Source organism: Monopterus albus, unplaced genomic scaffold, assembly GCF_001952655.1.
Source record: "Monopterus albus unplaced genomic scaffold, M_albus_1.0 scaffold61.1, whole genome shotgun sequence".
Taxonomy (NCBI): domain Eukaryota; kingdom Metazoa; phylum Chordata; class Actinopteri; order Synbranchiformes; family Synbranchidae; genus Monopterus; species Monopterus albus.
Window position 1 is genome coordinate 1,763,556 of NW_018127941.1, and position 14,872 is coordinate 1,778,427.

The 14,872-nt window shown below is 40.8% G+C and overlaps 1 protein-coding gene across 1 annotated transcript in view; it reads left to right on the top strand.

The window, feature by feature from the left end:
- The first annotated feature begins 525 nt into the window (after positions 1–525).
- The window catches only part of palld (palladin, cytoskeletal associated protein), a 53,038-nt gene continuing 38,691 nt past the window's right edge, over positions 526–14,872 (top strand). The window contains exons 1-3 of the mRNA XM_020603354.1: positions 526–612; positions 1,988–2,548; positions 2,605–2,859. Coding sequence (XP_020459010.1) covers positions 1,989–2,548; positions 2,605–2,859 — 815 coding nt within the window. The 5' untranslated portion in view covers positions 526–612; position 1,988. The remainder of the gene's footprint in view (positions 613–1,987; positions 2,549–2,604; positions 2,860–14,872) is intronic.

Below are 14,872 nucleotides of genomic sequence, written 5' to 3' on the forward strand. Positions count from 1 at the left end.
GTCTGGGCATCTTTGCTTAGACTGCTGCCCCCGCGACCCGGTCCCGGATAAGCAGAGGAAAATGAATGGATGGATGGATGACAAACCATAACCCAGCCAATATCTGGTATCTTTTTATTACCCAAACCAGTGGTTATAACTGTGGCCAGTGCACATGGAGGACTCTGAATGTTGCATAAACCCCAATTGTATTGGCTTATTAGTGCTTGTTGTGGGTGTGTAGTGTCAAATATTACAGGCGTTTCTCCTTGAAGCACTTTTTTCTGTATTTAATTAACAAATGCTGCTTGTATAAAAAATGTCACCAATACCTTCTGTTCCTCTGGACTACCTTAACACGCTCTCTTCTTGCCAGCAGTCTGGCTGTGAAACCTGAACCAGGGGCCAAATATAGCCCCACTCAGTGAGCAGTTAGGGACCGGGACAGATGGGACAGCGGGCCACTGCAGAGGCAGTACGCAACTGGACCCTGTCCAGAGAGATCCTGCTGAGTGTCTGACCAACAGGACTGCTCTTCTGGAAAGAGAAGCTTCATTTTGGCTCATTCTTACTTGATAAATAAGACAAACCTGGAATCACAAAACCGGGAGAAGGCATTTGGACAAATTTAAAGTAAGTTTTGCTTTGTTCTTGTTGATTCTTTCAGCTACATTTTATGGCTTGGTTATTAATTGTTTATCAAGATCTAATTTGTTTCATGTAACAGCTATTTTAAATGTAATCTTTATATAGTTCAGTCAAATTCAAACTTGGCATAGTACGGACAGTTGCTATCATTCTGTCGGTCAGTCTCATAGTTTGAAATATTTCCACATTCATATTTAATCAGCCCTGCATTGTTGTCTTGTGCCTTTTACACAATAGTATGAAGAGAGTGTGCTGGTTTAGCTGGTTTGTGCTTTACCCTAATATGTTTGTGCATGTCCACTTATACCTCTGTATGTTTAAAGGTATCATTTGAGTTAGAGTGGGTGAGGTTGTGCTACTGCTGTGAAACATAGCCCTGGAAATTAAAAATAACAACAGCTGGTGTTCTGGACACTGAGAGGCGCTGAGTGTCGCACTACTGCATATATCTATCCACTCAGTCGGTTTCACACCATACTGCACAGCCAAAGTCAACATCAGGAATGAAACATACAGTGCATGTGAATGTGGCATATTTTATATAATTTTGAATCAAAATCTGACAGTGATATGTTATGAGTAAATATCAGGATGCATCAGCTGACTTAAAATCCATAGTGTGTGTGGTGATAATGGTGTTTAGACTCCCCATCACTAGTAACAAATGCTACATCCTGTGTATTTGATCTGGCCTGTTGTGATAACTTGATATACAGTATTTACATCCAAGCTGAAATCATCAGTCAGCTGATAGAAAATAAATATTTTGACTATATTGATATTTTATTAAATTCATTTCATGTATCAAGAAAAAATCTCACACATTTTCTGGTTTCAGCATTCCTCTACTTCTATCTCTATCATTCAAATGAAATAAATATGAGATTTTTTTTGTCTGAAAGAACAAAAGAATCTTGGACACGGATAACATGGGTATTCATGTTATCTTTTTTTTTAGTTTATTACTGAGTCACTCAACCACTAGATGAATCAGAAATGAATAGAATTGTTATTTTCTGTCCAAAATGTCATACAACCGGGTAAAACCTGAGGCAATACAAAGAACAGAGTGATGGGGTAAAATGTCCTGACAGAAACAGTGCAAGTAAGAAATGCTGATCATGTTCACTGTGACTTCAGTAGAGGCCTTTACTAATACCCACCAGCTGTGTACAGATAGCACTGGCCTGAGTCATTCTGCCCGCTATGGCTGCCATCACAAATTATCTAGTATTTTAAGCCTGACTTCTCTTGTAACAGTCGATTCCCTTCTTTTACTGAAAGATTTGTCTTATACATGTAAAATACTCTGTGTGCAAACCTATGAGATTTAGGTAATGAGAGCTGATCTGTATTTCAGGATGCAAGACGGGAGTTGGAATCAGCCACTCCCCGTCTCTCTGCTGCTGAAGGACTCAGCAGCAGGCGGGACTTTGGAGGGAGATGGGGGGGTATTTTCTGAGGCTTCCTCTGATGGGGAGCTCTACCTGGACTCTGCAACAGTGCTGGATTCTGGAGATGGGGTCTTTGCAGATCTTACTGCCTTCTTGAATGCAGAAGAGATTAATCGTAGCTTGGACCTGGCCTGGGAGGCCATCAGTGACATATGTGAGTCTGAAGATCCAGATCCTTCTACTCCTACACTCCAGGAGCAGGCTCTCCAACCTAACACCGCCCTCGCTGTGAACACCCAGACTACTGAAAACCCCACCACAAACCCAAACCTGCACCACCAGACCAAAGCCCCCTGCCCAGATGAGAGTGCAGTAGTTAAAGTGTCCTCCAGCCAGAATGCACCCCCTAGCAAACCTGCACAGGCATCCAGTGAGCCTCCGTCCTCTGCTGAGAAGGCTGTCCGTCACAAACCCATCCAGCCAGTTTATAAGCAGGATAAACCCAGGCTGGTTCATGAAAGCCTGGAGCTGAACGACAGAGTGGCTTCTCCTCCTCACCTGATAGTGGCTATCTGTCTCCCAGGAGCCGGCGGCCAGTCCCTCAGGTCCCAGGCTCTGCTACCTCTGTGCCTCCCAGCCAGCCAGACACAGGCCCTCAGAACGGAGGCCTGGTTGGAGAGGCAGCTTCTACAAGGCACAAGCAGTCTCAAGCCCTGACTACATCGGGACCCCTGTCTCCTCCTCAGTTCCTCCAGAAGCTGAAGAGTCAGGAGGTGGCAGAAGGGAGCCCCATCCGGCTGGAATGTCGAGTCAGAGGAAACCCCCTGCCGCTCGTCAGGTATCTGCTGTTTGATATTATTATAGCATTATTTGGTGGAGATTTACAGTAGTTCATGTAGGGCATTTCAAATGTTGTACTGCAGAAAGATTTTGAAATATCACAACACTGTGAATATTATACTTTGATCTTCTTATTTTATTCCTTCTTATCTATAATCAGTTGGGAAAGAAATTCAGCAAAATGTAAATCAAAATACATTCGGGTGCCCTGCTTGTCTCCATCACTATGAGAAATGGTTCCTCAGCCGATTCAAACATTTACCCAGAGTTTCCATGTTGAGTCGGTGAAGTGACTGACAATGAAAATATGGAGACTACACAGTGAAATAGGAAAAGATTAATAACCAAAAATGTAATATTCAGTCACAAATGATCTATTTTGTAATTTTTAAACCATCATCTGTTTAATTTACTTTTTTATAATATGATTTACTTTGCTCTTTACAGTATATTGATTACTTTTGATTATGTTTTCTACTTTTTTATCCATCGGTTTGCAAACTTATTTTGATTGATTAAGTGATTACATTTTGGAATGGCACAAATCAACTCTCATTTATTCCCCATGTGGTGATGAATGATCATATCAGAATTAGCTACAGCGAATCAGGAAAATCTCCACTAATGATTTTTATCCCCAGCATTTCTCACAGATAGTGATTTAGCTAGATATCACGAATGTTTCTGATTTCCCTGTAGTTTTTCAATGTGTATTTTCAATGTCTGTGTGTGAGTCCTGGCATCTGCCCTTCTTACCACAGAAATTATTTAACTTGACTGTTATGAAGAAGGTTGTTCTGACATTTGATCCTACCATTTAACAACATGTTCCTAATTCTGATCCTGCTTGGTGGGACACCAACACCATAGAGGTCTGTGGTTCTATTGTTGAGCTCATGTTATTGGAAAAAAAAACCCTTTGTCTTCTTGCCAGGAGCAGTGCTCCTGTTACTGTGGATAAATCACAGATCAGGCTATTAACAGCTTTAGTGGACCTACAGTAGGCTTTATCTTTGGATGAAAGTAGTTCATTTAAAATTATTGTTAAAATTATTGATGGATTATCGAGTAACTTTTGGAATGACACACCACTGTTGAATTTTTAACAGTGAAATCACGAGACCTCTGCAAATAATATGTCAACTGTCTGCATAACCAGGTGTCACTGTAAGTGTTAGTAAAAAAAAAAAGCCATGTTTTTATATTTTGGGTGAAATGACCCCTTTGAGAAAAGTTATTTTCCAGATGATTTCATGGTGATGAATGAACATGAGCTAGAGTATAGTATGAGCAGACCTTTGTATCACAGCGTCAGTGATGCTGAGCAGACCAGGCGTCAGGATCCAGCCTCGCTGGCCTGGTCAGTCAGAGATAAGGTGAGAGAGGTGGGCGGCAGCCAGGAGCTGAGAGAGAATTAACCATGTGTTGACAAGCAGTGCACCTGGTCAGGTTGGGGTCTGGGACTTCCTTTCTGCATTGGTACCTGTGCCAGTGGTCTAATTTGTGCCTGAGGACAGCACCCCCTGTCCCTTGTCCCTGGTTACTTGCACCAGTTCACCATCAACCTAAAAATACACTCCTCTCTTGTTTCTAGATATGTCAGCCTCCCAGGTCAGTCAACATGCTTGCTGTTTACTACAGACATACCTGTTTCAGTCTATTTGAATGTGATGATTTGATGATGGTCTGTCTGCAGTGTGTGTTCCTTCTGATAGTTTAGCTTTTAATGATTTCAGTGATCTCAGATTGGTCACTTTTAAAATATTAAACCTTCATATCCAAAGTAGCTCTTTCAAATTTAAGCTTAACTTTAATATAAGCAAGCTAAAACTGTTTTTCCACCACATGCAGTATATATAGTATGTTGTGCCAGCTCGCACTTCCTTGACTCATTATTAGATGATTAGACCAAATATAGACAAAATATACCATTAACACGTAGTCTGGATGTGTTGTGGTGGGTTTAACCAGTCTTTTTCTGTTAGAGTTCTAAAGATTGACCCTCCAAAAGCTCCAATGGAGTCAGAGTTTCAGTTTCAGGGATTTTTGAGGAGGTGATATGTTCTGAGGTGTCTGTGTAATCAGAGGACATAAAGTTGGTGGCCCAGGACGTGTAACTACCCAGTAGGCTGTGAGGCGCCTCTTCTGCGGCTGTATAAATAGTCTTCGGGCTAACAGGAGCCAGGCACAGGAATGAAAGCAATGCAATGACAAGGCGTTTTCAGTCCCCAGGGTCTACATCACCCCACACCTTCTTGGGGAACATGAAGTGTGCTACACATCTAACCACAGGCAAACAGTCGAGGCCAGACACTGTGGCAATACTGGAGTTATAAAACAGAGGAAATGAATGTCTGTGCAGATTCTCAGTCATCCAGGTCATAGTAAGCTGAAAAAACATCCAAGAGGCTTCATCAGTTCTGACTGACTGGTGTTGAGCCGGAGATATTTATCCTCCTCCGTTGTGTTTCCGTCCTTTGAAGGCCAACAATGTCCCCTAATGACTGAGCCGTTATAGACCAGTATCGGTGAGAGTCGTTACCTGTCTTTGAATCCTCCCCTGTCGACGTCTTTGACCTAGAAATCTAGTCCAGTTGATTTTTGTTTAAGTTTTTTCAGAGGAAATGAATGGAAAGCTGAGAGAAGAGAAGATGAAAACTAGCAAATGCAGCAAAATACTTCGCCCCATCTCCCTATAATTTGTTTAGTTTCTTTGCTTCCTTGTTGTCTTTGTTTATTTGTCTTCTTTTTATTATGTCTTATGAAGTTCTTGTTGGAAATCGTGCTTCTTGTCATGTTTGTATAGTTGTATAGACTGAAATACATGTCTTTCTTTCTTTCATTCATTCTATAATTTCAGCATTTTTAAAATAGAATCCCAGAAAAGCTGAAAGCAAATTTAGCCAAAGGAAATTAATGAGAGGGTGCATATTTGTTTGATGGCCTGTGTGTTTGAGCACTGTGCCATTTCCATGACCCGCACTCAATATTGTTTGTATGTTGTTAAAAAAAAGTTGCAACTTTCTGTCTTGGCCACTGAGTGTGAACACTAGATGGCAGCATAATAAAAAAGGTAAAGCTCCAGAGAACTGCATAGTACTTAACCAAAATAAAACTGTGTATCATCTGGAAGCAGCTTCTTAGAAATCTAAAAGGTCTATATTAAGAAGGTTTACTGTCTGTATCTGTAGTGCCATTTAATTTTTTATAGACAATACACTGACTGTCTTGTCCATGACTTTTTTTTACCCATCTTCATTCTGCATGTAGCAGTAACCACATGCTCAGCTGTCATTATTTAAACTCATACATCTCAAATTAATATGTGTAACATTCTGAACCTACAGAACAGTATGCTGAAACACCAGCATGTGGCAATATAAAGGAGCATGTCAGTGAGATGTGCCTGACTCCGTGCCACACTTCCTCTTTACTTTACATCTCAGTGGTTGCGTCTTTTATCACACACATGCTTGTTTTTAATGCGTTAATGGCTTTTGTTCACTTTGTCTTCCCATTTCTAACAACGTGACCTCTAAAGGGTACTGTGTGTGTATGCATGTGTATTTCTCTTTTTTAACTTAAATTAAATTTTTATAAAGTTCCTCCGTTCCATTAGTGTTAATTTCTACAATGCCTTTTGATGCAGCTGCCAGTCTGAGCAGGTGATGGACCTATTCACACTGTGTTCTCTCAGGCTTAATGAGTTGGTGCTGTGCTGATGCCAGTGTTTTGCGTTGCCAGTGAAAGAGACATTCCTTGTGGTTGGGTGCTGGGTGCGGTCTTCCGTGGTCAACCACAGTTTATCTCAGCCGGAGAGTCTTATGGTGCTGGATGCCTAGTATTCTTTATGTCGTCAGATTTCTCGCAATGCTTTATGCAATTTCCGTGTATAACATTGCAGCTCTGGTACTGACACGCTTGTGTGTTATAGCCATTTAGTGCATTTTTTCAGTCTGAGGTCACTTTAGGCTTTCTTTACTTCTTCAAGGGGCTAGTTTTGGGTCAAAATTTGCTGTTGGCATGAAAGAATAGGAAATGTATGTGGTCAGTGTCAAACCACTGTGTGTGTGTGTGTGTGTGTGTGTTGGTAAAGCGAGCGTTTCTAAACAAAGCTGATGGTGTGACGTCTGGTTGTGCATAACATGCTGTGGGTGTCTGATGACTGATTTCTCACTATCTCAGTGCTTTTCAAGGCAGGCAGAGAAAAACCGTGTCCAACTGTGGTGTGCTGAGTGGGCTATTTTAGGTGCCCTTCCATGTCATTACTTCAGCTAGCTGCTGTTCAAAACTTGGCTTGAAGTTGAATGAAGAGAGAAGTGCACTTATGGTTGAGAACATCCTTGGCTTCTTGGTTTCAACTGAATATGCAAAACCAGAGGGGAAACTTCTAGAAGAGGAGAGGCTACCAAAAAAAATCATCTTTATGACATCTCCACCAGGCGTCTCCAACATCAGGATGAGACAACGTTCTGTGGATTAATGATGGTTCACATTTAAACACTACCCTGTTTGAGCTAAAACAGATCAATGGCATGGTGGATGCCAACAGGAACACACACAGAACATTTAAGTATTTATTGAGCAAACTAGTTCCATTTTATTTCCCTTTGTGACTGCACTGACCAAATTCATAAGCCTTTTTTTTGCAAGTGCAAAATCACTTAATATCTAACTGTGAAGTCTGAGGCCTCAGGAAAGGTCTCCTCCTTCCTTCTGTTACTTATGTGCATTATACACTTGATATAATCTGATCTAACCTCATGTCATCATTGCTGTTTTGATTTCTTAGCTTCAGTTGTTGGAATTTTGTATGATGTTGTCAGTGTTGGAGCAAAAATTCTGAAAGATAAAAGCAACATAAATGAGCAATTAAACCTGTGAGCAAGAAACAAAAGAAGTACCAAAGAATCATAGAAGAAATAAGAGGTCCACCACTGGTTGCTACCATGAAATCATTTGGGTTTGTGTGTCTCTCTCTGTTTAACTTTTCATACGTGTATCTTACACCTCATACCTCTGTTTAACGTTTCATACGTGTATCTTACACCTCATACAACACACCACCCTGGTTTCACAGGTAGGTTTTTCTTTCTTTCTAACACTTGTGCTCCTGCGTTCACTTCCTACAACACAGATAAGAGAGGTTTGGCATGTCTGGCCTGCTTCTGCAGATGTAGTCACTTTACGAGAGCACAGTTACAAAAGCTTGTCCTCCTACACTCCGTATGAAATCAGAGCAGGTGACCCACCGCTGACTCATGATGTAGCTGGACTGTAATGCTGACTGTTTGGCCTGTTTCAGGAAGGCTACATAATTTTATATTTTCCCTCATGGGCTCATTTGATTTGTGCAGGACGAGGGAAAAGGAAAGAGCACTGGTATTTTTAGACCTGCATTTTTGGATGGTTCTGCAAGTATGATGTCATTTCATATGCAAGCTCCAAATAATGAGAGAGTCTAGAGAGACAGGGGTGTGCTTACAATTAATGCTATGTGCGGACTATTCAACATAAACTTAATATTCCTGAAAAATGAAAGCATTTAGGAAGGTGGAACTATGGAGATTTTGCAAGTTGATGCGAGGTAGTCAGTCTGACGTATTACTTCGTTCTCACCATGCTGATAACTGACCTGTGTTCGTGACTGTGGGTCATACCTGTACAAATGTGTTCAAGGCGTGAGTACATTTGAGCGTATTCTCTGCAGAGACTTTAATGAGGTAACCATAAATAGACAAAGCAGCGTTCAGGTAATCTACATTGCTACTGAACAATCTATATATACCATTACATCACAAGCACCGGCAATGTTAAATCTGGCCTCCTACAGATTATACTGCAGATTAGTAAAACACGCAGATGGACACACCTCAGTGGTATTCCTCAGTGGCGTGTTAATGGCAGTTGTGACGAATAGCGCTGTCCTGTCTTCCCCTCAGCAGTGGCCCCTGGGCCTCCACTTGCCTGGAGACAAAGTGTGAAGTTTCACCCAATGAGGAAAGACTTTCTGCTGCTCACCTTTCAGCTTCAGAGGCCAGGAGGCTCCTGACCATGACCTCTCATCACACATAGTCCCAAAATTCACACTGATTTTCTTATCCAGTACCTGAACTCGTGCTTCCTCTACACATACATTAGTCCACATAGGTGAAATTGTGATGTTTCTTTTATTGTTCTTGTGTGGGCTATTAAATATATTATAGACACGAGTGAAACAAGACTGCACAGTGTTCAAATGTAAAGTTCATTTCCTGTGTTTCCACAGAATACAGTATTTAATAGATATTAAACAGTACCTTGCACATACTGTATGGACTTATTATATTTACAGCTTTTAATCCAGAGTATAAACATTTATAATCTTAGTTTTATGCATGAAGCAAACACATAGCCAAAGGGATTCTGGTCTCACTGACAGCACCATTTAATGCTTTGAGGGAGAAACTTATATGATTTTTTTTTTGTCCAAAATCATTTAACACGATATTATCTGAATGTAATACATAGCAGAAAAAATAGTTAAATAGCAAAGGGAGCAGTGTAGAAGGAAATGAGATTTGTACAGTGTTATATATATAAGTGGATCAGTGACCATGGAGAAGTGGAATACCAGATTTAGTATGCAGTATGTCTGTTGCAGACAAAGGCAGCAGTCATACACCGCAGGAGGATGATAATCTCAGACAAGTTCAGCAGAAGGAAGGGCAGAGGACACTCTATAATTCTTAATTTTGTATTAAATCCTTTCCTCCACACCACGAGTCATCAGGCCAGTTTGACCTCATCAGTAAACATTTGCATATATGCTACAGTTACCATTAAGCAGGTCCATCAGGACCACCATGGTCAGAGTGGCCAAGATATCACTGATCTGCCAGAGCCACATTTCCATAGTGTGTTTTTGACAGAAGCAAAGAGTCCATATTTCCCCTGACACACTCGGGTCCTGTCTGTGTTTTCTGCACTCAGTGTAGAGTCATCCAGCCCTCAGGGTCTATTCCACAGCTGGGCTGTGAACAGTGAGCACCGGGTTACATTCCTCTGCTCACCTGGTAAATGACTGTGCTCTTCATCGTGCTTGATAAGAGCCCGATTCAATTATGTATCTCTGACAATACTGAAGTGGTGGAATTTAGCATGTGTTGTTGTATGTGTTTGTGTGTCTGCTGGTGTTTGAAACTGTAAAATACTGTATGTTTACATGTACTGTGCATTTAGCTGTGTGAAATTCAGAATCTGTGCATATTTGTTTTACAAGCAAATGAGAGGTCAAACATGACTCATAAAAACAAGCTCAAGTCTTCTTTCCCATGTACATGTTACAGGATAACAGATGTTTGAATGTTAAACTGTCTCACGTAGAAATTCAAGATATGCATCTTTGTTCCTCTTGGAGAGCAAGTTTGTCTTTTGCACATCACTTGAAAATATCTCTGCCTTTCCTTCTTTTCACTTCAGTGCTGAGGTGCCTGATGGTGAGGGGGGAGACAGTTGGCATGCGGGGGTCTGCAGGATTCAGTTTCATACAAGGGGAAAGGGGAAGAGGAAGAGAAGGAGATGGCCCATATGTGGCTCATGTATGTCTGATCTGAGATCAGATCTAAGTCCATAAATTCAGAGTTCAGCTATTTTATTGCCATTTATCTCCTGTATAGAATTTTAAAGACTGTCTCAGACTTGGGAGGATCTGGCTTCAGAACAGAAAATACTCATGGATACAGATGCTGAGATGCTCTACCATCCCACACACTAGTAGGGGAGGTCTGGCTGTCATGGAAGATGTTTTGGTATGTTTGTATGTTTGTGGGTGGCTGGTGGAAGGGAGATCATGCACTTTTGTTTTTTGGTATGCTGCCTCATCTGTATCAAAACTATAGCTCTCACATTAACTCCATCTAATTGTTCCCAGAAAATAATGATACATATGTAAAATTTACGCTGACACAGAGTGTTATGTGCTTTGTCTCTGGCAGTAATTACTCAGTGGCAGGAAGATCAGTGATTGTGGTTATGGAAAAGCGTAAACCTTTGGAAACTGATGACATTTTTTGAAGCACAGGATCTGATGTAAACACTCCCATAGGTGTGAGTACATGTATGTAAAAACCTACTGGAGCTCGGATTTAGTTTAAATGGGCTCATGCCCCTTTCATGAAAAATCAAAAATAACTCCGTCTACCGCACAGCAGTCAGAATTAAAGTCATTTATAGCCACAGCTAGTCCAGCGGTCCATGTTCTTGTAATAGAGGCTTCATGTTGCTATTTGCATAGACGGGCTCATTTATTTTATAGGGCTGATCTGTATAATTTTGGTCTCTCCTGGAAGTTGCTCTTGTTGGTTTTCATGCTGGATTTATTTGACAGTTTGGAGAACATAGGTTTCATTTTTGTTTGTGTCCTCTTGTCTTCCTGGAGTGAAAACAACGGTTGTCATGACAACATGCCTCCATCTTTTTGTGATGCCAACTGACTCTCGAATGACCCTTTTAAACAGCAAAATATTATATGGGTATCTGACACATGAATGTCTGGCTGTTTGTGGTGTGACTGAGAAATGATTTTGCTTTTGCGTGCACGAGTGCTTGCATGTATGTCCACCTGTGTAGGTTTGTGTATTAATAAACCCAGCATGTTGCTCCAAGGGAGAAATCTTTTTATTCTCTTGGACTCGTATTTTGGAAAGCTCTGTCCTTTGCACTAATCTGTTTTGTTTTTTTAAAATTCTCTGGAGGAGGCTGGTCAGACAAAGCAGTGGGTCTAAGAAGGCCACTATCAGTCACTCAGTAATTAATGGGGACATAGAGACAGCCCTGTCTATTATTAACCCAGGTTTTATAGTCGCTTAGGGGAACTACTGAGCTTTTCATATGTTATCGCTACAAATGAGAGCAGGTTTCTTTTTTCACAAACCAGAAGAATCTGAATAACAGAACCACATGACTGCACCACAAATAATCCCACCTGCCTCGTCCCAGTGGTAGGCTACTGAGCTCTTCACTGACAGTGCTCAAAATATCTCTAGTTCTGTTTGTCTGAATGGAGTCCCTGTAGAGAGGAAAATACAGCACACCCTTTCATTCTGCTGTGGACTGTGCATCACCTATCAGCGCTCTGGCTCTAAATAAACTACAAATACTACATTTATATATGCTGAGCTGGGTAAATTCTACACTTGGAGCATTTGGTCTCACTTTGTGTGTATTCGTGTGTATGTGTGTATACAGTACAACGCATGACCAGATAGTAGCCACAGCCATCTGTCCTCTGTTTGCCAGGTGCTGCTAACCCACAAGTGGTCTGTTTAGACCCTGAGCTATTTTTGTTCAGGCCTAACAGGGTTTTTTAAGTAGCCTATCTAGTTCTGGCATGTGGGGTTTATGAAGTAAGGGCCAGTATATTTATTGCACTCTCTTTTTATATCACACTGTAGTATGTACTGCAGCACTGTCATCATCTATTTTCATAATATTCCCACTCCTGCATCACAGATCAGAGCCACAGAGGTTTCCATGCTGAGAGGATCATTTGACTGGAGCCCAGGGTTTGCTGTGGTGCTTTTGATGGTCAGCAGCCCAGACTTACATAGGAGCGGAAAAAGCAAGTTTGTTTTTGTTTGGAACACAGAATCCACAAAGAAACAGCTAAAAAATACATAAGCACCATTAAAATGTTTTTATCCCACAAACTGTATCACATGTGAGAATGTTTACCTGCTTCCAGCTTTGAGAGGTTTAGAGCAGCAGTGAGTTTGACTAGTATGGGCAGGATTTGTCTTTGCTTTTAGAAAGTTGAAAACATGGAGACAATTCAACCAACCGCTGGAATGATAACAATGAATGTGTGGGCAGCTCTGGAACATTTTTTGTGTTTTAAATGTATTTCTTCTGCCCCTCTGTCTTGTGTGGAATTTGGCAGCTCTGGGCTGCCCCCTCCCTTTCAACCTTCTGCTCAGTCTGCGCATTGTGTGTATGTCTGAGTGTGTGACTCAGAGTGGCAGTCCTGGTGTGAGAGTGTCAGTGTGTGTCATGCTGCCAGGAGGAGAAGCTCTGCATGAAATCAAGGAAATCATTAGCGACTTTGGTTTAGCTAACTGGAAGCAGCGTGACAGCTCAGGTAAGTTATGGATCAAACAGCCATCTTGGTTAGTAATGTAATTTTCTGGTATACTCAGGTGAAAGCTGATGTGGCAAAGCGCCCCAATCATCACTGTCAAGCCAAGCATAAATGTTACAAAGGAAATTATTATTTAGACCTGTCAGGAGAACCATCAAGCCAAGCATAAAGGACATTATTGTTTATTATAGTGGGAGATTATTATTTAGACCTGTCAGGAGAACCTTTAGATTTTTTTATTTTTACACTCAAGAAAATGTAGTGTTGTTCTCTTAAATAACAGCTGATAGACCGAGCACGTGTAATGAATGATCCTTGAGGATGTTGTTCTTTGTGAACAAAGAAAAACCTGTTTGCCTTTCTCCTCTTTTCTATCTACTGATTTCTCACAGCCCTCTGACAAAACTGGTGTGTGTATATTTGTTGTTGTTGTTCAGCTGCTGCACATGTCTGTCAGTGAGTGTCTTTCTCTGTTTCTCACATACACAACTGATTCCTGCAGACACAGTTAGGTTTGATGATGAAAACTGAAAGAACTGTACATATAGTGTCAGCATAGATACCGATACATTCCAACTAACCATAGTATGAATTCTATATTTCATATTACTACCTGTGATGATACCTGTGAACCATTTGTCTGTTTGGCATGCGGGCAGTGAGGTGTGCGCTCCTGAAATGCACCAGTGAACAAGATCTGTTGATGGACAACATAAGGGAGACTTTGCCAGTCTAGGCTATCCTCCACCTCTCAGAAAAATATCCTTCACTGCATCCGGTCAGAACTCTGACTGTCATCTGCAGCTGTCTGCTGTCCGGAATATTCCGGTGAACTTTGACCTGTGATTCTATGCCATCATTTACAAGTTTCAATCATTATATGAGTTCTGCTGCTTTACTGAGTTGGATTCCTACATGTCTCTCTCTTTAATCAGTTATATTGCATGCAATTTAAGTAGTAGGACTTAAACAGCAATATTGGATGGGCATTTTTAATCTTTCTCTTCTCTACAGTTCTAAACAAATCAGACTGTCATTTAAAATGCTCAACATAGTAATAGGCCCAGATCTATTCCTGCCATTAAACGTGTGTCAGTAGTATAAAATAATAAACTTTAACTACAACTTGCTGCTAAACAGTATAAAATTAAACAGATCTGTTAAAGCAGCAGTTTTTTTTCTGCTTGAGGCGAGGAACTCCATGACAGACTTCACATTCCACAAATGTTTGACATATTATGGACTTATCAAGTTACACATTCAGCACATTTAGAAGAACATTAGCAAGCACTTGTGATTTGATGATTGTGAGCCTCTTTTTTTTGTTTTCATCAATTATATTTGACAATTAGAATTACAACATTAGTCTGCTATATGTGCCACTATAGTAACCAGATAGTTGCTAACTCTATGTCTCTGCTAGTTGGTGCTAGGCAGGTATAGTACAGTGTATTTATCAGTATTCATAATTGCACTTAATACCATGGCCTGGTGTATCTGAGAAAGAAGCTAATGAAACTAGTGAGCATTGTGGGCCAAACTGTTGCTGTGTCCAGAATCCATTACTATATAGTTCACTCAAAAAGTCCATAATGGAGTGTAAAATGTAGTGTCCATGGCATGTACACTGCTTTCTGCTAACAATCCGACAATGAGGTGCTCAACATTTTACAGATGAAAAAATTACAGATCAACCAAACTCACTATGATTTATAAGTGCCTGAAATGTTACCACTAGTGAGTGGTGAGTGAATTACTGAGTGTACATTAGTAAATAAGTGAATGTGGGAGTGATTTCAGACACAGCCAATGGTTTTGATGTTAAAACGCTCTGTAGAGCTGAGGGAAATTGCAGTTTCTTCCATGATATGCATAACAACAACTGGTCCACTGA